Raw genomic sequence first — 25,219 nt, 5'->3', positions numbered from 1 at the left:
AGGCCCCCAACCGCAGGCCAACAGACTTGCTACGGTTGAAGATGGCCCCTGTTACTTCTTCGTATCGAGCGAGCGCCTCGACCACCGCTTGAACGTCCGTGAGGCAAGACACGAACACGGTGACGTCATCGGCGAACGCGGAAACCCTGGCTCGTGTGCCTCCAGGGAGAGCTATTCCGCGCAGGACTGGTGTAGCCGCCTCGTCCCTTAACTTGCGAAGGAGGGGTTCCAACGCCAGGACATACAACAGAGGCGACAGCGGACAACCCTGTCGCACCGACCGAGAGACAGCGAATGACTCCGACAGCTTACCGTTGATCTGCACCGCTACCGTCGGCCTGTCATACAGAACAAAGATCCACTTGCGGAAGTCCGGATTAAATCCGGCGGCCTCTAGCACAGATCCTAGGAACCGATGGTCGACCCTATCGAATGCCTTGGACTGATCCAAACTGATCAGCGCGGCTTCGGCGTCGTCTTCTGTCCCCTCTATGATCGAGCGTATCAAGTGCAAATTGTCTTGAATCGATCTCCCCTTCACAGCATAAGTCTGGTCCGGTTCGATCAAGTCAGTGATGACAACCTGCAAGCGATTCGCAAGAATCTTTGCCAAAATCTTTAACTCTGTGTTTAGCAGAGTCAAGGGCCTAAAATCATCAAAGTTTTCCCTCCCACCATGCCGTTGACCTTTCCTCAGCAATGTGATCACACCCTTGGTCACCTGTCCAGGGATGGAACCCTGGGCAAACCAATGGTTGAACATATCCTTCAGAATAGGGACCAACATGGGCGACAGCCTCAAGTAAAACTCGTAGGGTAGACCATCAAGCCCCGGGGATTTGTTATAGCCGACCTGCTTCAACGCAGTAATGACCTCATGTTCAGTAATAAGACCATCACAGCTAGCCGCCCGAGCCGCCGTGAGGCGGGGCGAGTCAGCCAAATAGCTGCCAAACTCATCAACCCTGAGTCCGGGTAGTTGGGTGAAGCGCACCGATAGATGCTCCCGAAACCCCTCGCAGATCTCCCGAGTCGATACTAAGGGGTGTCCTTCCAGGTTATGTACTTTACGAATGTACCCATCCGAACCGCGCCTTAAAGCAGCCTTACGCTCAACAGCGTCAACATTCACAGCCTCGTTAGAAACTTTGTTTAACCTAGCCCTAACTACTTGACCTTCATACCGCTCGCTAGCCAAGCGGTTGAGATCTTGTTTAGCTAGTGCTAACTCTAGGGGGTCCCCCCCTCCACCGCCCGGGTCAGCTTATCCTCTAAACGCTTCTTTGCCTTAGCCTTATCTATCGCGAGGCGTTGGCTATACTGGACAGAGAAGCGCCTAATTTTGGCCTTGAGACTAACCCACCACTTACTCCCTGTAACCGCCCCCACTAAAGCCCGCTGAATTAGCTCAGTGACCTTCAACCGGTAGTCCTCCAGCTCCAACAAGGTGCTGTTGAACTTCCAGTATCCGGCCAGTTTAGGCCTAGCGCTTAAGCTCAAACGGGCCATAACAAGTTTATGGTCCGAGTGTCCTAGCAAGTGGAACGTGGGGCAAGATAGGAAGTCTACATCGCCTCTTCTAACTAACATCCGATCCAAGTAAGTGCTTGGATGGGAAGGCACTACAGGATGCCACGTCCACATCTCCCGCCCCGGATGATCCAGACGAAATCTGTCGACGAGATCGCACGAGGCCATCAGGTCAGACAGACTGCTGTCACACCACGCCGACCCGCTAGTCCCCCCGACCTTATCTATTTTGGGATCAAGGATTGCATTCCAATCCCCCATTAAAACTAACCGTTCCGGATCCACTAAGAAGCCCTCCAACCGTCGAAAAAAGGTTGCCCTCTCTACAGCAGCATTGGGAGCATAAACAGCAACAATCCGAAAAACACTACAATTAACAGCAACATCAACAACAAGCGCCCGCCCGTCCTCGCCTGCGTGAACAACATTCACCGACGCTGACAGGGTGCGACTCACTAGCAAGGAGATTCCACGACTATAGGTATTGCCATATGCTGAGTAGACATCGTAATCGTTTACCAGCACCTGACAATCCGCGTCACAAACAAAGTGGGTCTCCTGGATAGCGGCAATATCTACCTTGAGGGACACCAAGTCTCTCACAACGCGCGAGGCCTTGCTTCGACACCTGATGCCCCTCACATTCAATGTAGCCAAGTTCAAAGACATGATCACTTACCTCAAGCACTGTCACAGACGGGAAACCCTCTATACTGGGACAATTATTATTTTTGGTAACCAGAGTGACCCCTTTTAGGGGAGCTGGTTTTTACCTCACATTAAAAACGGCCTTGTGCCTAATTTGCTCAGTGGGGGAGCAAATAAATACCATCTGTTCTTCAGATGCTGCACTTTCATTTCTTGTTCTCTATCGGTGGAGGAGAAGTCCTTCACGACTGAGACAATTTTTTATCTTTGTACCGTTTCCCCACGTTAAAAAACGACCCTGGAGTCTAACTCTGTCCCGTGGGGAGGCATAGTAAATAGGTACTACACCTTCTGGAGTTTGTAAATAAAATGTAAATAATTTAATTGTTGTTATTGTACAACGCTTGTATGTGAACGCTCGAAACTGAAATGAATCTGATTTCTTCTCTTTTACCAGTGGCGTGCTGAATCAGATATGAAAGACACGTGTTTCATCTGTTCCAGAAACAGCTACGATTTTGAGCACCATGGAAAGGTGAGTCTCGCTTGCCATATTATTTCTAATTTACTATCAGTCCGTGTATGGAGTACCATTATCATATTTGGGTTGGTGAATTTCTGTTCCATTTGAGGGATCTTGATAAGTTTCAGAAATGTTTCTGTAATTCGATTTGTCCCGTCTTTTCTTCTTCACTGCAGCCTTTCTCTCACAGACGTAATGTTGCTAATCTCAGTCATTTTTATAAATACTATTATGACATGTGTTCTCCACACTATTTGATTTTTCTCTGCTTCTTTTGTTCTAGCTCGTTTGAGTCGTTGGTCTACTTGTCTTCATCAATTCACTGTTTTAATACGTCATTGTAATACAGCTTCTTATTACAGTAGTTTCTTTCCAAAAACTATACTCTTGTGAAACTCTTCTCCTGTTGACTGTTTTCCTCCTGTCTACAACCTTGATCTTTTCAATTGGCATCTCTTGCATTTGTTATAGTCATATTTCGTTCTTGTTAGCTCCTTACATTAAGTGTCTTTACACCTTGTCTAGAGTGATTTACATTTTTTATTTTTTTAAAAAAATGGTAAAACGCTATCTGTAACGTTTATAAATTGAGCACAACTAAAAAAGAAAGGAATTAAATTATGCTATAGCAACATGCGCATGCGCAGTCGTGAAACAGTTGAAAAACAGATAAAAATCCGATAACCCCCACCCCAGTACCAATTTTTTTTAATTCTGACCTTTTAGCAGCCCTTTACTCCGAATGAAAACCGATTATAATGTTTCCACATGTGTGAATACCCTATATACTAAACTTTTAGCCTGTAGATCAAAAATTCGTAAAGTATATAGGTTGAAAATTGTCCTTACACACACACACACACATTCTCACTTGTATATATATATATATATATATATATATATATGTTTATTTTTATATAAATCTGTTTCTACAAGCAGCCACTTGTTTCAATCAAACAACAGATATCATCAGGGAGCGACTTGACTATTCAAATGTTCAATTGAACATTTGAATAGTCAAGTCGCTGCCTGATGATATCTGTTGTTTGATTGAAACAAGTGGCTGTTTGTAGCAGCGGGATGTAAACATGTTTATACAACAATAAACCAATATTATCAGCTCTTTTTATTGAGCACTATCTAACAACCTCGTTGAATTCGCTAGTCCATTACTTTTGAATAAAAAAACCCGAGTATATATATATATATATATATATATATATATATATATATATATATATATATATATATATATATAGAGAGAGAGAGAGAGAGAGAGAGAGAGAGAGAGAGAGAGATCAGTTCGACATAATCGTATTGAAACACTTATTCTCGTAAGGTCACTGAAGTTAAGTGATGTGGCGCCTGGCTAGAATCAGATGGGTGACCATTTAGGAATGCTAGGTGCTGTATGTTATCTTCCTGTATATGAGGCTGGGACCGTTTGTGAATTTCATATTGTCTAAACTTCTTCCTTCGGATGAAACCGACAAAACTCGCCCAGGTCCAAGATCAGATTAACTGTTACCTGTTTAGTTATTTATACAGCGTGAGGCAAAAGTAGGTGGATAGTAAAAGCATTTATTAAAAGACCACGTATACGTACAAGTATATGTAATATAGGTACGGGCAAAAATGGGCGGATAAAAATGGGGGACCTAGTTTTGAAAGCCGATTATTCATAATTTTTTGTAGGTTTCCGACTACTTTCTGATTGTATTTGAAAGATTAAAAACTAAACTTAATTTCCTAAAGGAAAAAATATTTGTACACATGAAAAAAAAAGCTATGAAAATGTTTTCACGGCGAGCTACCCAATTCAACTAAATTTTGAAGTTAAATGAATTCATTAAAAGATAAATATTAGTTTTCTGGGTCCATAATTAATAAAGTAAAGTCCTAAGATATTGAATTAAATTTTTAAAAAACGCCCTGTTTATACAAAACATAAATTAATTAGCCCAAAAAGCGAGTGATTCTGGCGTTCGCAAAACGCAACAAACTAAAATTTTGTAAACACGAAAAATACGGAGGCTCAAAATTTAAGGCAGTCGAAAGACTGTGAAAATGACGTCATGTGATTAAAAGGAAGTTCTTTTTTCCCAGTCGCGCATCCGTACATTCCTTTTATGAACATTTGTATTAATTTTTGCATTTTTTAATTTAATTATTTTTCTATGTTCCTATTTTTAAATTATTTTTTTCTTAATTATTGTTCTATATTATATAAAAAATATGTTACGCCGAAAGTTTCAATTCTTGCGAGCGAGGAAATTATTAAAATCTTGCATATAAAAATTATGCGAAACGTATTAATTTTTTTTAAAAAAAAAGTAGAACTATTTTTTGCAATTATAATATTTTTGTGTGAAAATATTAAATAAGCAATGGTAATGTCGGTAGTTCGAGAAATTCATTTTTCTTCGAGTTATATAGAATTCATTAATACGGATTAAGGGCTTTTTTCGTAATGCTCCTATAAAAATTATTTTATTTTATTTTTATTGTTACAAATTAAGATGCTTTATTTATATTATAAAAAAGCAAAAATAAAGTCTTGCATTTTTATTTACTACTGAAAATCATAACTTTAGTAAAGGTATTTTTTTGTTTAAACAAAATAATACATTTCCACTAAGATTTAAATAAAAATAATTCGTTCATTATATTCCGCGATCATTATTTGATAAATACTGAAAATTTCATTAAAAGTAGGTTGATTTTCTTATTTTTAGTGATTTTCTAAGTAAAGGGAGGGGTCAAAATGTTTATACATTTTCAGCATCAGCATTCATTTTGTCCATACCTAATGTAATAAGACAATTATATTAACTTGATATTGGCTAATGATAAATTATCTATTTGCAACAATTCTTCATTGGGTATTTTAGAATATTCCATTTTCATACTAAGGGAATTCAGTAAAATAACAGTTGGTGCGATTTAGAATATTCCATTTTTATTTTAAGGGATGTTCAGGATGATAACGGTCGAAGCGAATTAGCGAATTAGCTTATTAATATATAGATGAAAAATCTATTCAAAATATTGTCCACCTACTTTTGGTTCACCCTATATATCATTTCAACATTTAAAAAATTATTTCATTATTTTCTTTTCTGTGATATGTTTCTGCGTCATGTCAGCTTGGCCTTTTTTCTTCTTTTTTTTTTCAAAGAAAGATGTATCATCTGTTTTATGTTGCAGTCTTTTCTTTGTTTGGTCAGTGAAAGATAAGTCTTTAAAGACTGAGATAATTTTAATTTTTGTTTCAATCCAAAATGCCCTTTTTGAGGGGAGTTGGATACTCCCCACTTTACAAACCGATCTTGTGTCAAATTCTTCGTTTTTTCGCCTTCAAACAAGGCATATTGCCATTTGGAACGTAAGAGGCTACTATTTGAAATCATGTATAACACAGGACTGCGGGGAGTTGAGCAGCGAGATGTCTCACACTTAAACTTCTGCAATTTAGTACAGTCAGGAAAGTAAGAGACATGGGGGAAATTCCAAAGTTAGCAGTTCCAGGGAAGAAACTATTAAAATAGAGACTTCAATACTCAAGGAGTAAGATTTGGCTACTTGTCGGGTTAGTCAAGGGGGCAGACGCGCTATGAGTTCATCGGAGCACATTCCATTAAATTAATTGTAAAACAAGCACATAGATGTAACATTGCGGTGATGGGACAGAAGTTGGAGTTTGGCTGATAGTGTGGGACCTATTAGATTAGAGACGCTTTTGGGGCCCTGTCTAAGAGGGATAGACTAGTGGTAGATGCATTAGCACAGATGTAGCAACAATGATGAATTGTGTCTTTAAAGATATATAAGATACTCTGGTGTGAGTAATTTCCTAGCACAGTTAGGGGGGCCCACATTTTTGTAGTAGGCAATGTCTTCAATGTATTTGTTCACAATATCTCATCTGAGAGTTGCTCTCAAGAAAGGTCAAGTAAAAATATTGAACCCTTTTAACTTTTCTTATTTGTTTTTTTTGTTTTTGTTTTTGTTTGTTTGTTTTTGCAGGGTTTTGATGCCCACGTGAAATCCGAACATAACATGTGGGCGTACATTTTTTTCATCATTCATCTGGACACCGTGCAGAGCAGCGAATACACAGCATTAGAACTGTTCGTTCATAAACTGGTATGTCAAGAGATAGATGTTTTCTATCTGTTAAGAATAATAGATACGACCTATATTATTCTCTCTCTCTTCCTCTCTTCCTCTCTCTCTCTCTCTCTCTCTCTCTATATATATATATATATATATATATATATATATATATATATATATATATATATATATGCATTAGGTTGGCAACTATTCGTTCATAAACTGGTATGTCAAGAGATAGATGTTTTCCATCTGTTAAGAATAATAGATACGACCTATATTATTCTCTCTCTTCCTCTCCTCTCTCTCTCTCTCTCTCTCTCTCTCTCTCTCTCTCTATATATATATATATATATATATATATATATATATATATGCATGCATTAGGTTGGCAACTATGTTCTTGCCGTTTTTAAAATCTACATTTTTTCAAATAAAATAAGAACAAACAACTATTTAATCAATGATGTTCGTGTTCACAACTTTTTCCCAACGTTCAACAAGATTCTCAATAAATGTTTTAGTAGAAATCATTTGATTTTGACTCGAAAAATTCATCCAACCAAGACATCAATTCTGCATCGGCAAGAACTTAGTTGCCAACCCAATATATACCTATCTCTACCTTTCTCTATCTATCTATGTCTGTCCGTCTGTCTGTCTCTTTTTTTCTCTCTATCTATCTATATCTATCTATCTCGATAAATAAATACAAATAAAGAAAGAAAGGGATAGAGATAGATAGAGGTAGATAGACATAAATAGATAGATAAACAGAAAGAAAAAATATACATATGTGTATGAGTGTCTTTCTCTGTTTCTTTCCCTCTATCTACCCATCTCTATCTCTCTACCTATCTATCTATCTATCTATCTTTCTTCTCCTTTTTTACTAGGGTGTCACCACTTATCAAGACCCAAGAGTCAATCGATGATAAAGATTTATGAGTGTTTATTGATGTATAATTTTTTTTAATTTTTTTTTTTTTTTTGGCACTTCGTTGCAACTTCCTTCGTGTAAGAATATTCGTTTATGATATAAGACTTCATGCTTGCACAGCATCTTCAAGATGTGGTCGTACTAAACGTGGGTCCAATTAAAGTACAATTTTCTTGTCTTTATTTATTTTTATAAGGGTGTCAGCGCTTATCAAGAGTCATTCGAAGTTAAGGGTCCATGAGTGTCGGGTAGATTGTAAGACGACACTTTGTTGATCGATAATCGCGGAACTTGGGTAAGCTTTCATTATTTAAGAGGACAGCTCAACAAGAACTTATTTACATTAGATTTGAAAGCGACCATGTTATAGTCAGCTGGTAAGCAGCCCCGCGCTACTGTGTTGTACAGATGGACAGTTATAGGAAAAGGAGATTTGCTCCTGGATTTTTCTTTCATTTTTAGGCACTAAGAGAATAAACGAAATTAACAATTGTTGTAGCTAATTTTTTGCGATGGTTTGCAGAGAATGGGGTTCTCGCTCAGTTGCTCTAATTCTCACTTTCATTTTAACTCTCAACCAACCAACTCAACGTGCAACAAGCCATGTAAAAACATAAGATAGGTACATCTATAAGCAATTTGGATGTTTGTGCAAGGCGATTTTAAAACTGGATGTCGTAGGCATCATCTAGTGCAGAGGTTCTCAACCTTGCTTGGCCTATGCATCCCTTTCACCATTTGTAAGAATATTATCTCCCCCCCCCATTTCCCGTACTTTCCAAGAATCCTTGCCTCAAAAAGTGCACTCTTCTGCTATTTCAAGTGCTACGAACATAGGAAGTTTCGGTAATTTTTTGGTTTTCTTCTTTAAAATCTTCTGTTAAAAACAGCTTAATCTTTTTGAGAGCATCCTCATGGTGTTCAAAAAATGTTGTTCTTGTCTTTGTGATGAGAATGAACATTTTGCAAATGTTGCTTCATCTTTGCTGGTTTCATAGAATCATTTGTTAAAGCTTTACAGCCAATAACACACTGGGGTTATGTGAATTCCTATTCAATATATGAATGACCGTATTTTCCTTTTTTGATACTCATGATTGGCTCCGAATTCTGTAAATAAAACCAATAAAAAGTTAAAACTATAAATGGGTTTAAAATTTACCCCCCTGAAAACTCAAAATTCACCCTTGGGAGGGTGAATTTCACCCCTATTGAGAACCTATGATCTAGTGAATTGTTTCACAGAGAAGAGATGCGAACAAAAAATTCTTATCTTTCTTCAACTGAAACGAACGTGCCGATGATACATCTTTTTCGGAGTCTCGTGAAGACCGCAACTAAACACCGTTTATCGAAAGTTACATTTAAATCCTGGTTGATGATAAATCACATCTTCTACTGTTTGACTTTGTAATCAATGTAATAATCACCCCAAAATTAGCAGCCATGATGCATCTAGCAACGCCTTGAACTACTTGAACGTTTCCAGACTAACCACGGCTTGCGACAGCTTGGTCATTGTCGTCCTTGGAAGTGTTGCCATAAATGGCAGTGTCGCCTGCATAAAAGTCGACGAATTATCTAAGAATATCATTTGAGAGATCATTATTTCATTATTGGAATTCTTTGAGATGAATAATTTGTATATTTTATTTATTTATTCATTTGCGGATTGTTATTCTCATAGTTGTTATCTCACGACGTTTCAGCCAACTATTCCTCTGGCCTTCGTCAGGTGGTTTACCGCAACGAGATGGGAATGCTGAGTTTCTTTAACTGCATCCTAAGCAATTACTGCCTTCCATAGTTGTTGTCGTCTCACCACGTTTTTGGCCAGCTAATCCTCTTGCCGCCTCTATCCATTGATCTTTCGGGATCCGTGGCACAATGGATAGAGACGTTGAATCTCTTAATCACCTGACGAAAGCCAGATGGAATAGTTGACCGAAACGTCGTAAAATAACAACTATGAAGAGGAGAATAACAGCTAGACAACCGGTGGCGGAGAGAGAGAGAGAGAGAGAGAGAGAGGGGGGGGAAAGAGAGAGAAAGAAAGAATGAAAGAAAGAAAGAAATTTATAAAACACCGGGCCTGGATCAAAAGAGAAGCTTTCCAACGATTCTGCCGAAATCATTAGTTTCTCTGGATTTCAACAAAGTCCTCTCTGCAAAGCCTGTGTGAAGAATGGGTCACGAAGCACATTGTAGTGATCACACATTATGTTTAAGGCGATGATGGGGTTGCTACACAGCCTCCTACACTCTAGCGAAGAAATAATGAGTGACCTCTATGTAATACCAAACATTACCTTCCTTTCAGTGTTTGGGTACAGATAAAATTGGTTCAACCACTACCGATAAAAAAAAATCCGCATATAGTCTTCCTTTTTTGATTATTCATATTAAACATTATCTTCCTTCCAGTGTCTGTGTACATACGCAATTACTTAATCTCCCAATAAGAAATCCATCGTTTCTATGTAATATGTTTCTATGCATTGCTATGAGGCTGCTCTTTTGTAGTTATGAAATAATACAAATATTTGGGCGTTCATTATTAACAGAATACTTCAATTTGTATGAATACGAAGTAAAAACAGAATCTAATAAAAATATGTGCACAGAGTTCAAAAGCAGGAGCATAAGTTTCTTCGATTTACTGAGTCCGTTAGTTTTCAATGTAATAAAATTGAAACATATTTATCTTAATAAATCAATAGTGAATACATTAAATTGTAAAGTATTTATCCTGAGTTTGCGTATACTTCGACGATAATTGTTCACATTATTTCCGTTACATTATCTAATGTTAATAACTTATGTAACCTTCTTAATACTTACTCGTGCCGATTGAATTCATTACTGCACATAAAACAAGTGTTTCAAAGCTTTGACAAAATGGAATCTGTATTGAACCCAAGGACGTGATAAACAAAGCCAGCATCAATATATAACTTGTCGAGGTGTGTATAATATCTTATGAAATTTAAATGGTTTGTATAACATTCTGTGAGGAAGAAAGTGGAAGTGGTTCCGAATTTCTACGCGCACCTCTGTATGCGAAATCTCTGTATGCTCCCCGGAGGAAACTATAAGATCAGAAAACACCTTAAAACTTCAAATACGTGTATCTAATTTTATCTGTATGACATTAATTCAGAAAGTTTTCCCAAATTTTAAATAGAAACGGGGAGGAGGTAGTAAAAAAAGCAATATGACGTCATGACCACAGTGAAAAGGGGCATGGTCGTAATTGTGATTACACTTCGAGCAGCGTCGCGTTTTCTTGCCAATTCTTTATATATTTCCCATTACGCATTCTAATATTGAAAATTCGATTAATCGCAACCTAATCGTAATCGTAAACTGTGGTCGATGGAATTCATGACCACACATAAAGCAAGCGTTTTTGTTTGTTTGTTTGTTTTTTACAAAGGAATAACCACTTATCAAGGCCTAGAGGCCACTCGATGATAAGGGTTAAAGAGTGTACATTCGTCAAAAGGACGATATCATAGTAATTGTTAGACGTGTAATTTGGTAAATTAGTGTCAGAGTAGCAAGTGTTGTCAGCAGTGCGTCGTGTTCTAGAGTTGAGTTTTAATAGTAGAGCGTTAAGATTTGATGTTGAATTTTGATAGCAAAACGGCGAGATTTGGAGCAGCGAGTTTTTGGCAGCAGTGTGTCGAATTCAACATTTGACTGTTTTAATCACGGAATAAAAAGAAAATTACGCTTTTTTTCACAAAAGAGAACCAGTATTGAACCTAAGGTTTGTTTGTATGCTGAAGCCTAAATAATCTCTCTCTGTATTGATATCTCTCTCTCTCTCTCTCTCTCTCTCTCTCTCTCTCTCTCTCTCTCTCTCTCTCTCTCCCTTCTCACTAACGTTTTTCTCCCTTCCACTTTACTGCAAATCCCACTATAATAACACTTGTTAAAGTTAATTTTCATGAAAATAATTATTTAAACTGAATGACTTTTTGTTATTTGAATAAAAGTTCAATTTGATTCAGTTAATTCTCATAAAATTTAATTTTAATTAAAGAAGAACAAATATACAAATTAAAAACTAAATAAACGAATTATTTTCAATGAATGGTGTATCAATATATATTTTTCCATTGCAGAAAGAGAAAGAAAATTATGATTTCATTCCGCTGAACCGTGCCTTATGTCTTTCTACTTCCGACCTTGATTCAACCGAATCTAAAATCGATGAGCTTTTACACCACGTCACAGCCATCTCTCACAAACAGAGAGAAGACGTAAGTTCAGGCGCTCTTTACATCATATAAAATATATATATATATAATCAAGTTCAAGAATCGCGTTATGCTTTACAATATTTGATTATATATACTCTTTTTTTTTTTTTCATTTTTCTTAAACTTTTTCTTCTAGGGGATGGGACATCCAACCAGATGTCTGACATTTACCCCTATTTTAATGAGTCCAACCAAGAGATCTTTTCAGGATTCTAGCCGTCTCTTTCAGTGCAATCGTTTGTATTTCACTTACACTTGGTTCACCGGGTATGCTTGCTATGTACTTTTTAAAGTTCTTTTTCATAAGCCCAGTTGCTCCTATGATGACTGGTATAATTGAAACGTCTTTTAATTTCCAATTTCGTTTCATATCATACATAAGTCCTTGATACTTTGTTATCTTTTCCCTCTCAGCTCTGTTAAGCCCTGTATCATTGGGTACACTGACCTATACAATATGTGTGTTATGAAAGCGACTCCTTTATTCTAATAACGAAGAAGTACGGCTCGTACTAATTATTAAAGAAAACACAAATATAAAGTTTCGCATATATGAAGTTTATATATGAAGTTTCATGTCTAGACCAAAAACTCTAGGAGGAGTTTGGTAGACAAAATGTTTTAAACAAAAATATATGCGTATACGTAATATATATAGAAAGAGTTTTGTGTTTACTATAAACTTTTTACGCAGAAATTACCCTAGTATAAATCATGTAGAATATCTGCATTAATGTAATTACATATAATAGTTAACTAAAGATGATCATTCCATAAGAAATCCGAAAAAATTGATAGGGAATTAATTAAAATGAATGTTTAAACGAATATGCAAATTAGCTAGATCTTTTGCAGATGAATGCATTTCCACGACCCATACATAAGAAAGTTGTATTTTCTTTTTTAAATAAATAGGAAAAAGTTTTTTTAATATGAATATCAATACACAAAAAATTATAGGAGTATATTTTTTTTTCGGAGTATATATATTCTAAGTTTCAAGATGTTGACCATCTTACAATTTATTCCTTTAAGTACATTGACATGTACAATTCTTGACAGCACCTGTTTCGTAGCGCAAAATCATTCATTTATTTATTATATCAATCGTTGTAATTATGTCCATATGTATTTATATTTTTTTAATAAATTGGTAGATGCTTTTCTTCTGACAAGTTAAGGGCAGAATAAATTCATCGATTGATATAATAATTAAATAAATGATTTTGCGCTAGGAAACAAGTGCTCTCAAGAATTGTGCACGTACTTAAAGGAATAAATTGTAAGATGGTCAAGAGTTTGAAATTTGGAATATAGACTTTTGTCATTTATTTTTTATTTGCCCTGTAGTTACAACGAGCTTCATAAATTAAAGGATTGGTATAAATAAAAGATGAAATATAATTGAATAAACATATTTCCAGATAAATATATATCTTTTTCGATTTTCCGTATAATCTTTTTTATATCGAAATCCAAAATATTAATGAAAGTTCCATAGTTATCACGAGCGCTTTCGATTCGACCGCGAATCATCTTCAGTTGGAATTCATGGAGTTGATGAAGAGGTGAAGTTGAATATGATCGAAAATGGAAAGCAGAAAAATGAACATAAACAACACAATAAATTGTATCGATTGATGGGAAGTTAAAGTATATAAAAAGTCGGTTAAACACTAAGTCGATTAAAATTTTAAGTTTTAAAACCAACGCGCCCATGTTATTTACGCGCTGCAAACTCTAATACGTTGTTGCTTTTCTCGAATGCGATGTTATTAATCGTAAGGTGTTGGGTTCTAATGTAAGATGATTCGAGAATTTTTAACTTCTTTTAATTGTTTTCGTGTTGTACAATTTTTGTATTATCAACAAGGATTTGTCTAAGATTGGAGGAGGATAATTATATTTGTTTATAAAATGCTGGTATATAGCGCTGGTGCTGTTTAAATGTATAGTGAGTCGTCGTTGTATGTCCAATGCATGTATTATATTCTTATGTTTATTTTGGGAGTTGCATTCTCCTAGAAGGCATTTGAACTTATACAAAACATTGGTTTGCTCTAATTTTACTTTAATTTACATATATATATATATATATATATATATATATATATATATATATATATATATATATATATATATATAAATGTCAATGTTAAAAATACATACCAATTGTTGGTGACCTTTCTCATTTAAATATACATCTTTCTCTCGTTGGAATCTCTCAACCAATTATATATATATATATATATATATATATATATATATATATATATATATATATATATATATATGTATATATATATATATATGTATATATATATATATATATATATATATATATATATATATATATACACACAAGGTGGCCCATTTAAAAGTAGCCTAGAAAATGTAGTAGAGAGAAGGAACATTCTTTTATTGTTTAAATTACCTGTAGTGTAATAAAAGATGCTGGAAGTGACCCCGTTGACATCTATACATTTCTGGGCAAGTTTAACAACGTTTGCAGATAAATCTTCTCTGGTGATTCTCCTGACAGCGTTGTAATGTTCTCCTTAGAGAACATTACCAACATTGTTTAGATTGTGAGGATCATTTGCATAAAACTTTTTGTTTAAAAGTCCCCCCAAAGATAAAATGCACATGTTGACAAGTCCGGGGAACGTGGTGGTCATAACCCTTTGCTTATTGCTCTCTTCTCCATAAACATGCCATAAACTCGTATCAGTGATCTGTGAGACGTGTAGCATATTGCGTAATCTTGTTGAAAAAAGGAATTGCATTTTGTCTTCTGGTGTCAGTTGGTCGTTAAGAGAAAAAGAGAGATCGGACTACTTTTAGGTGGGACACTTAATCTGAAAATAATTGATTAGAGAAAAATTAGAGTTACCGGGTTACTTTTAAGTGGGTCACCATGTGTGTGTGTGTGTGTGTGTGTGTGTGTGTGTGTGTGTGTGTGTGTGTGTGTGTGTGTGTGTGTTATGAAAGCGGCTCCTTTATTCAAATAACGAAGAAGTACGGCTCGTAACAATTATTAAAGAATTAAATAAAAAAAAAGGTCCGTTGGGATTCGATATATAAGAAGAATACAAAGGTGAAAGATGAAAACTCTTCCGGGCCCATGAATTGTGAAGTAGACCGACGAAAGCACGGTGAAAAGGAAAACAGAAAAGCAAACACGAATTTGAAAATTTCGAAACAGACTTTATTTACAAACTAAGAGTAAAAGAAAAGAAAAAAATATCAGAGAAAAACAACTTATGGCAACGTGAAAAATTATCAGTATTTTAATATACAGAAAGAAGATGGTCAGTGGCCCCCAAAAACAAAAATAACAGTCCGTCGGTATATATATGTAAGACAGAGAAAGAGGAGAGAAAAAGGTAAGTAAGGGTAAACTCACAGTTCCTTTCATTTTATGTATTTTAACTGTTCGTTTTTTCTTCAGTTATATTTCATTCGTTCAATGTATTTCATATTTGTCATTCAACTTCACAGCAAAATTTGCGTTGATAAATTTCGCCTCTTCATTCGTATTCTTCTTGTTTGCCACAGTATTGGGACATACGAATTCGCTGTTCATCACTTAACATTGTCGCTGGCCAAAAATTACTTTTCGTTAATTTCTCCTTATTCTCTCTTCTTTCGTATCCTTCGTTCGTCTTGTTAGAGACATGGAAGAACCTTCGCGGCTTTTACCCCTATGTTGTCGTCTGTTAAACTCTTGCTCATTGCCTCTAGCAATCCTCGGTTCTTCTTCTTCTTCTTCTTCTTCTTCTGCTTCTGCTTCTCCTTCTTCTTGGCGCATAACTTCACGCGAGCGTGGTGCCTAACGTATTCCTCGTCTTCTTCTTGTGCCTCGGAGGAGGAACTAAATATATGGTAATATATCGAATTTTGGGATTATATGAGAGTATATATATATATATATATATATATATATATATATATATATATATATATATATATATATATTCTCACACAATCCCAAAATTCGATATATAAATGTGCATGTGTGTGCGTGCGTGTGTACATGTACACACACACACACCTATATATATATATATATATATATATATATATATATATATATATATATATATATATACTGTATGCAAATATATACACACATATATATATACACACATATCAACCAACTATGGGCTATTTAATTCCGAATCTAGTTGTCAAATAGTTGTCAACTATATTTCTATATACTTATAGAAATAGGATTTTTATAGAAATATATTTCCATAACTATATAAATATAATATACTAATTATAAGTAGGATTGTTATTTATATTCCTGAAATGCATTGCACTACTCTGTCAGAACATTGCTTTACTCTTTGAAAATGTTATTCGTTGAAAACATGACTCTTTAAAAAAATATCCTCTTAGAGAAGGAAATTTTACAGAGGATACCATCATTACTCATGAACGGGAAAATGAAGCATCCAAAAGAAGCAACCCCACCGGTGACGCTGTTCCCAGAGTGGCTCTTAGAAGACATCACTCTTTTATAGCATTCTTCTTTCTTTTTTAATGCTATTTGAAAAGATTATTTAAAAATATATTCTTTGGCATTTGTATCTTCTTTGTCCTCTACACGATTGATCCTCGGATACAGCAGTCTAGTATCTGTGACGTTGCCGTTACGCTTGAATCGTGATCGTTAGAGTGCAAACTTCTCTCAGGACCCCTCCCCTCCCATGCCATCCGGCACCGTCGAAAAGGAACAAACAAACGAACAAAAATAAATAAATTCGTGTCGGCATCTTTTCTTTTTTTAACAAAAGCATTTATTACGGTTACTCTCCAGTCTCTCGCCATCGTCTATCTCGTCCAGTATACATTTTTCTTTTTCCTCCGACCGCACGCCAGTCACAGCCGGCCCATTCTCATCCTCGACTTTACACGTCCATTTTCTTCGACGTTGACTTTCTTTATCTGCAACGAGATTTATGTTTTCATCTCTTTTACCTTTTCTTCCTAATTTGCATATGCGCGTTTTTCAGCTATTGCTGCTGCTGTTAATCTCTTCGCAAGCCAGCCATCCTTTGCTGATGTTGATATCTTCCCATGCGCTCATATGTACTATGTTAAATCTGTTTGGTACACTGTGCGTACACTTGCGAATGATATCTTCAACTTTCTTGTTACCGATTTCTAATTTTTCCCTTTTTCTGTTGACAGGAGTTTGAGAGGAAGCGCCAAGTTGAAAAGAAGCGTCAGCGGAAGTGGCAAGAAAAACACCGACGATTTTTCAGCGTTTTAGCTAGCAACGACAGCGACCGTGAGACCCTATTCGAATCGGCCAACCGAAAACTCTTAACCGACAACATCAGCAGCCAGCCATCGTTTGCGTCTAGAGAGGACGACCTCCCGCCGCAACCACCACCACTGCCTCCACCACCGCAACAGATATCGGACGACCTGTCATTTTCCATACCATTGCCGCAAACGTTCCAACAGGACCCACAAAGCACTATTTTGGCTGAACCGAATTTAGTTCCTCCTCCGAGACGCAACAAACTAACTCGAAGCAGCCATGACGTCTATGAATCCGACCACCTAGATGATTCCACGTCAGGTTCCGAGTCTGATGAGCCTGTAGAAGGAACGTATAGTATCCTCCGTGAAGAGGATTCTAGTTCACTGAAGGACATGAAGGACACGGAAACTACAAAAGTCGAACTTCCTTTAGACCTCATCGGTGTAACGGAAACACCGGAAGTTCAACGTGACGATTCGCCGGAAATCGATGATAAATCATTAACTGCTGCATCAAGACTATAATTCAATGATAATAAAATTGATATACATATATTTTGTTGGTATATAAAAGAAAAAGAAACGATTGTAACACGAAATAGTTCTTTTATACGACAAAGGCGCGTTTGAAAATCCATTTTTTTCCTTTCATCTAAAAAAAACACATGTGAATATAATACCGAGTGAACCGAAAAGAAATGCAACCCAGGGATTCGTTAATAAAATCCATGATCCTTCTTGGAATCCAACCATATTCAGTACGAATAAACTTCACTATTACTGACTTGTCCACCAAGATTCAAAAACATTAAAGTTTCTCTTTTTATTGCGCTAAATCTTAGACGTAGCCACATTTTTTGGCTCTTTGTTTTGGATGGCGGATTCTGTTGTTAAGGTTATTAGTAGGGTTAAGGGAATGTTTGTGGTGGGAGAGTATTATCGCCACTCGAACTTAGTGTTAGTAGAGGGATTAAGAGAACGCTTTTGGAGGGAGTGTTGCTACCCGAACCTAGGGTTAATGATAGGGGTAAGGGAAGGTTTTTGGAGGCGGATGTTGCCGATCGAACTTACATTTATTGGTAAGATGAAGGGAAGGTTTTTGGAAGAGGGTGTTGCTACTCAGACTTAGGGTTAGTGGTAGGATTATGATAAGGTTGGGGAGGATGGTGCCAGTAACATTTACGGTAAATGGTACGTTTAAAGAAATGTTGTTTTTTTTATTCTAGCTCCTCAAGAAATGCAAAATATTTATTCCTCTTAAAAGCACAGCTCAAAATTCTGGTTATATGCTCTTAAAACGCTGGGCCGGAAATGAATGAACATTTTACTTTAAATTTATATTTTAGATCCTTTTATTATTATTATTATTATTATTATTATTATTATTATTATTATTATTATTATTACAAAGGAGTCACCAATTGCCAAGGCCCGGAGGCCACTCGAGGATAAAGGTTAATAAGTGTACGGAAGTCAATGGGACAATATCATAGTAATCATTAGTAGCGGAAATTTGGTAAATTTGATTATTTAAAGGGACGGCTCATCAAGAAATTATTCACATTTGAAAACGGCCATATTGTAGTCAGCTGGAAAGCAGGCAAACGGAACAGAGTTCCACAGGCGTGCAGTTTGAAGAAAGAAGCTCTGTTCACGGAATCTACGTTTAGGTTTAGGCACAGCTAAAGAGTGGGGGAAATTATTGATAGTGGTTTTAGCTGGATGAGTGTTTTTCATGAAAGTTTGTCAAGTGGGAAGAGCCATAGCTTGGAGGTCAGACGAGCACTTGCCATAAAAATAACGATAGAGCAGAGACAGGCTCGCAACTCCCATTCTGAATTCTACAATAATCGTTTTTCACCCAGGTTTTTCGGATTGTTCACACGTGATTGTCTAAAAAGAGTAGGATATTGTCTGCTTTTAAATGTAATTTTCATAAATACCCAACGGTCTTTTTTTATTGCCATTCAATGATATAAGGGATCATTTTGATGATCGTCTCATCAGTCGGAAGCGTTAACCTAAACAGAGTTCAGACTGGATATTACCTCCCACCTCCAGTGTTCATCTGTTATGTCTATATATCTATAAAAGTGAGAATGTCTGTATGTGTGTGTGTGTGCGCGCGTGAGGACACCTTTCAACCCATATACTCAACGAATTTTTGATCTACAGACTTGAAGTTTGATATATAGGGTATTCAAACATGGGGAAAACTTTTAATCAGTTTCTATCTGGAAAAAAGGGGCTGCTAAGAGTTCAAAATTGAAAAATTGGTACGTGGGAGTCGTCGGATTTTTATTTGTTTTCTGTTTCATGGCTGCGTATGCGCGAATCGTTTACATCATGTTAAGAATAAGTAAATTTGAAAAAATTTTATAAAGATCGTATCAAGCTGGCCTAATGGTTATCTTACTTAACTCACTATCTTTAGGTTTCGGTTTCGATCTCAGCTCGAGTATTTTTTATTACTTATAAGAAGGAAAAAAAACATAATACTCGCATGATCATGTCTCTCTCTCTCTCTCTCTCTCTCTCTCTCTCTCTCTCTCTCTCTCTCTCTCTCTCTCTCATGGTTTTTAAGGAAGTTACGTTTAATACCGGGCAACGCCGGGTACATCTTCTAGTAATCTCAAAAGTAATGCCCATTAAAACAATCTTCGGACTATTCCTAGAACTAAGAGACTCATCACGGACAACTTTAGATTAGTGCCAAGAAAGTAGTACGTCAGGGTTATTTACAACTTTCCACGCCAGAGAAAACAAAGACTGTTGTATATTCATAACTGAGGGGGGAGGGCGCCCGGCGTCATCCGGTCGTTAAAAAAAAATGGGAAGGGGGTAGGTTGCCCGATCGTAAAATCCGCTTTTAATTTAAAAAAAAAAAAAAAAAAAAAAGTGATAACGGGGGCAGGACGTCATTTGAGTGCCATCAGTCAGAAGCGAAACCGAAAGCAAATTTTTGTAAGCAAAAAAAATTTTTTTTAATAAAAATAACATGGATATTGAGCAACCAAAGTTCCTATAAAAAATAAATACATGTGAGTAACCGTGCAAGAGTAAAAAAAAAATTAGTCGCAGTAGTCAGGCTCGAGCCGGTAACGCGAAGAGGGAAAGGTGGTGAAAAAAAGAATCTGCTTAGTCGTCTAGTCCACGCGATTTATGACGTCATAGGCGTTCGAAATTATTGATGTCGCGAGGTGTGAATGACTTTGCAAAAATGTCGACGAAAAAAAACGTCCCTTCTTATAGAAAAGGGCCCAGTTGACGATGTAAGAATGAATGTTTTCAGCTAATTTTTGGATCTTTGTCAGCTAAGATACTGGGCTTTCAAATTTAATTTCCTACAAAAATAAAATAAGCAAAAAAAAAATTTTTTTAAATAACATGGGTATTTAGCAACCAAAGTTTCTATAAAAAATAAATACCTGTGAGTAACCGTGCGAGCACAAAAAAAAAAAAATTAGCCACAGTAGTCAGGCTCGAACCGGTAACGCGAAGAGGGAAAGGAAGTGAAAAGAAAAAAACGTTTAGTCGTCTCGCCCACACGATTTGTGACGTCACGGACGTCCAAAATAACATGTTTTATGTGTACGTCGATGTCGCGAGGTGTGAATAACTTTGCAAAAGTGTCGACGAAAAAAAAAGAGTTCTCCTCTTGTAGAAAACGGTTCAGTTGACGGTGAAAGAATGAATATTTTTAACCAATTTTTGGATATTTGTCGGCCGAGATACTGAGCTTTCAAGCGATATCAAAATTGTCATTGTTGGTTGCGTGTGTCAACAGTTTTAGCGAGACATACAAACATACATACACACAAACCGATGACTGAGATTTATATTATAGATTGAAACTTGGTTAACAGTCACAAACTGAAATTTATTTGCAGCAAATATGGTTGGATTGTGGAAAGATTTTTTAAGGGGTAATTTTATACGTGACTTTTAACTTTACACTTTTATTCTCGCCAGAAATTATTTTCGGTGCTTGAGTAGATAAGTGATGTTTAATCCAACGCATTTCAGGTGTGCTATGTCGAAATCAGTATACATTCCAAAAATTATGAAAAATAATGACAAGTAAAAATAAAATTTATTGAGTTCATTGATTTTATAGAGTTTTATCGTATGTTTTAATGTTGAAGAGTTCTCAGGATCCAGGGGAGGTAACTGCACTCGATCATTTTGACTAAATAATTGCAATTTCGGCATTTTTAAAGCACAAAATGTCAGAATGTAATTATGGATGATTTTTTGTTAAAAAACACATCTAGCACATTTACTTCTGGATCGTTTTTCGTAATGTTTGGAATTTATACTAATTTCGACATGGCACGTAAGTACATAATAATATTTTCACCTGAAATGTGATAGTTTAAACATCGCTAATCTGCACACGTGCCTTATTTTTTTAATCAACAATTAAAAGGGTTTTAAAATCATTTTCAAATTTTGGACTTTCATGGTACAATAGACAAATCGGCTATTTTGATCCGTTTAGAACTCATTGGTGTGGCGGAAACATCGGAAGTTCAACATGACGTTTTTGTTGTAGAAAAGCTATCATTGAGTGATAATAAAATTTATATATATATATATATATATATATATATATATATATATATATATATATATATTTGTTTTTAGAAAGTTTAGATGAGACAAGTCATCGGTACCGTTGGTTTCAAACCCGATAATAAGGGACCGTTTTAGATATCCATATCAATCACTCTTCAGCCAACACTCATCTTTCATCAAAATTTCTGAAAACAAAATATAAATGATACGCTCTTATTTTCGGATTTTCCTTATAATTGAGCACTCTGCTGGATTTCTTCTTCCCCAAAAAAAGACACACACACACACACATATATATATATATATATATATATATATATATATATATATATATATATATATATATATATATATATAATTAGTGTTGGGACGATTAATTGGTATCGGGAATAAGTACTTTTTGCGGTATCGAAATCGGAAAATTTTGTGTCTTTTTCTCGATGCCAAAAACGATTCGTTTTTTGGGGGGTTTTTTTTAGTTTTTTTTTTTATTTACGTCTTTTTTTTTTAAGCAAAATCTAACACTGCTGGTAAGAATATTAAAATAATAAATATTTATTGATTTTAAACAGTCAGTAAAACTAAAATCTATAGATAACCCCCCCCATGTGTTTTTTTTTTTATTTGAGAAAATATGTACGCATTTAACATGTCTGTTTGCGGTAATTGGCAAAAAAATAGCAACTTTATAGTTAAATATTTAGAGATTTATAAAGAATCGGAATCGGTAATTTAATACGAAATCGGTAATTGTATCGGAATCGTCTCATCACTTATATATATATATATATATATATATATATATATATATATATATATATATATATATATATATATTATATATATATATTATATATATATATGTCGACATTAAAAAACATAATTGATAGATTTTTTTAATGACAAACATGTTCAACGCGCGAAAATAATCTCTGGCTTGAATTAATGTGGTGTAAATCCAGAATTCAACTTAATTACAAAAAAAAAGAATAAACATACAGTAAAATATTTATGATGTACGTACCCGTCACGGAATGAAAATGTCATATTCCAAAAATTACGTAAATTGATCCAGTATTATTTTTATATATAATAAATAATTTTTTACGATTTTTAGCGATTAATAGCAAATTCTAGCTATTATAAGGCTTATTTTGATCTCTATTTCTGGGGCGGTTGTTAAGGGGGAGGTACCCAGTGATGACTTTTAAATATGACGGAGTGAGACACAGCTCTTATGTCCTACGAAAACAAACTTCGACATCAATTTACATGATTTTTGAAATATGACATCTCTGTTTCGTGATGAGTACACACATCGTAAAAATTTTTGGAATTTTTTTTCTTAATAGTTTTCATTCTGTACTTGGCACCATTAATTTTATAGCAATGGTCCTGTATTACGTTTCATATATGTCTCTGAATTTAAAAAAAAAAAAAGAAAAAAAGTTGTTTTTTTGTTTTTTTCAAACGTGTCCCTATTTTATTAAATAATGAAATTGTTATTTTAATTTCTGGAGATTTCAATCTACTAACTGAATTAATTTGTGGAGTTGAATTCTCTTTTCTTTTTTTTTCTTTTCTTTTTTCTCTCAAACTAAGAAGAAAAGAAAATGGCTGCCGTATTGTGAAGCGAGAGACTTGTTTTTTTTTTCTGAAAAAAAAAATACTAATAATAATAATTTAAAACCTTTATTTTGCATTGGTATTCATTTGCAAACGATTTCAAGAATATGGAAGGGGAAAAGGCGAACTTTCATTTATTCTTTATGTTATGTCTGCTCAGAAGAAAAGGAAATTTTCCAAATGAATACACGAAGTGTGGAATCACCAAAACCTTTTCAAGACTTTCTGACCTTCGATGGAAAGTTTATTTGTAAAAAAAAAAATTAATTTAAAAAATGCTAACAAAAGATCAAAATCCTATTAACAAACTTATGTAGAAAACAAAATGGATCTTTTAAAAAAGCTGCTATTGGGTTCAATTGTAGAATAAATACTGTTGCAATATCAAGCCTATTTTATGTACATTTTGGATTAAACTGATTGTCGAACTTAAATTGTATTTTTACCCTAAAATAAAATTGTAATTTACTTTTTAAAGGCTACCAAAAAAATGTGAGTTATTGGGTCACCTTTTTAGTTGTTTGAATCAAGAAACCAGTCAGATATGAAAATATACCATATATCTATTTATATACCAATATATATATATATATATATATATATATATTAGTGTACCTCGCTCTTAACAAGATATATATATATATATATATATATATATATATATATATATATATATAGGCAAATCTTTTTCGCAAAATGTTTCTCATATATATTTTTTATATTTTCAAATTTATGTTAACCAGTGATGCAGTTTTTTTTTTTTTTTGGTAAATGTTTATCATCTGACGAAAAGATCATATTTCTAACATTAAGGATTTTCATGATTATAATTCCTTGTTTGAATTTGATGGATCAATAAATATTTTTATTTATTATATTTTTATTTTATCATCTATCTTTACTATTTCTTCAATCGCTCTATTACTAAATAGAGCAATTAAAGAAATAGTAAACATAGATGATGAAATAAAAATTTAATAAATTATAAGGCGGCAGCCATATTAAGCCTTTGCTATTTTGCTAGGTTCTAATTTTGAAGATTATATATATATATATATATATATATATATATATATATATATTATACACACACACACAGAAAAATCTTTAACCCCTAGATTTTCCAAGATAAACCCTTTTTATCAGAGGATAAAAAATACATCACTGATTAGCATAAATTTGAATATTATATATATATATATATATATATATATATATATATATATATATATACACACACACATCCTTTTCCTATCCAACTACGGGTTAGATAGTATTACTATCTGTATTGCCATTTCATTTTTTCGTTTAAAATGAACTATTCCAATCGTTCTATTTTTTCCTTTTTTATTGCCTTCAACTCTAAATAAAAAGATAGAGAAAGAGAGAGATATGGAAGCGAAAGTAATAGATGCCGTGTAAAGTAAGAAAAAGTAATAGATGCCGTGTAAAGTAAGAGTCACACGATATTCAGTGAGAGAAAGAGAGGGTGATAGAAAGGGAGTCAAGAGATGGGTACTTGATGAGTTATTTATAAATTACGGTTAAAGATTGATTGAGATTGTGAAACCCTTGCTTCGTAATTACACGTGCAAGCATTCTCGCAGTAGATATACATTGTCTGTCTAGACTGAATGGAAACCATGAAAGAATTTTTATTCAAAGTTTCTTCTTACGAAGGTTTTTTTTTTACAACTGCTCTTATTAAATTAA

General features: G+C 34.8%; 1 protein-coding gene across 3 annotated transcripts in view; it reads left to right on the top strand.

Annotated features, from left to right (window-relative positions):
• LOC145278009 (inositol 1,4,5-trisphosphate-gated calcium channel ITPR3-like) overlaps positions 1-23,894 on the top strand; it is a 704,464-nt gene extending 680,570 nt beyond the window's left edge. For all 3 annotated transcript variants that reach the window (XM_080130185.1, XM_080130184.1, XM_080130186.1), the window contains 4 exons: positions 2,636-2,713; positions 6,728-6,847; positions 11,888-12,025; positions 17,225-23,894. In XM_080130185.1, coding sequence (XP_079986311.1) covers positions 2,636-2,713; positions 6,728-6,847; positions 11,888-12,025; positions 17,225-17,827 — 939 coding nt within the window. In that variant the 3' untranslated portion in view covers positions 17,828-23,894. The remainder of the gene's footprint in view (positions 1-2,635; positions 2,714-6,727; positions 6,848-11,887; positions 12,026-17,224) is intronic.
• The last annotated feature ends 1,325 nt before the right edge of the window (positions 23,895-25,219 follow it).

This window comes from Euprymna scolopes, chromosome 6 (assembly GCF_053919585.1).
Source record: "Euprymna scolopes isolate OS-2025 chromosome 6, ASM5391958v1, whole genome shotgun sequence".
Classification (NCBI taxonomy): domain Eukaryota; kingdom Metazoa; phylum Mollusca; class Cephalopoda; order Sepiida; family Sepiolidae; genus Euprymna; species Euprymna scolopes.
Note: the sequence above shows the minus strand (reverse complement) of the source record. Positions and strands in the feature narration are given on the sequence as shown.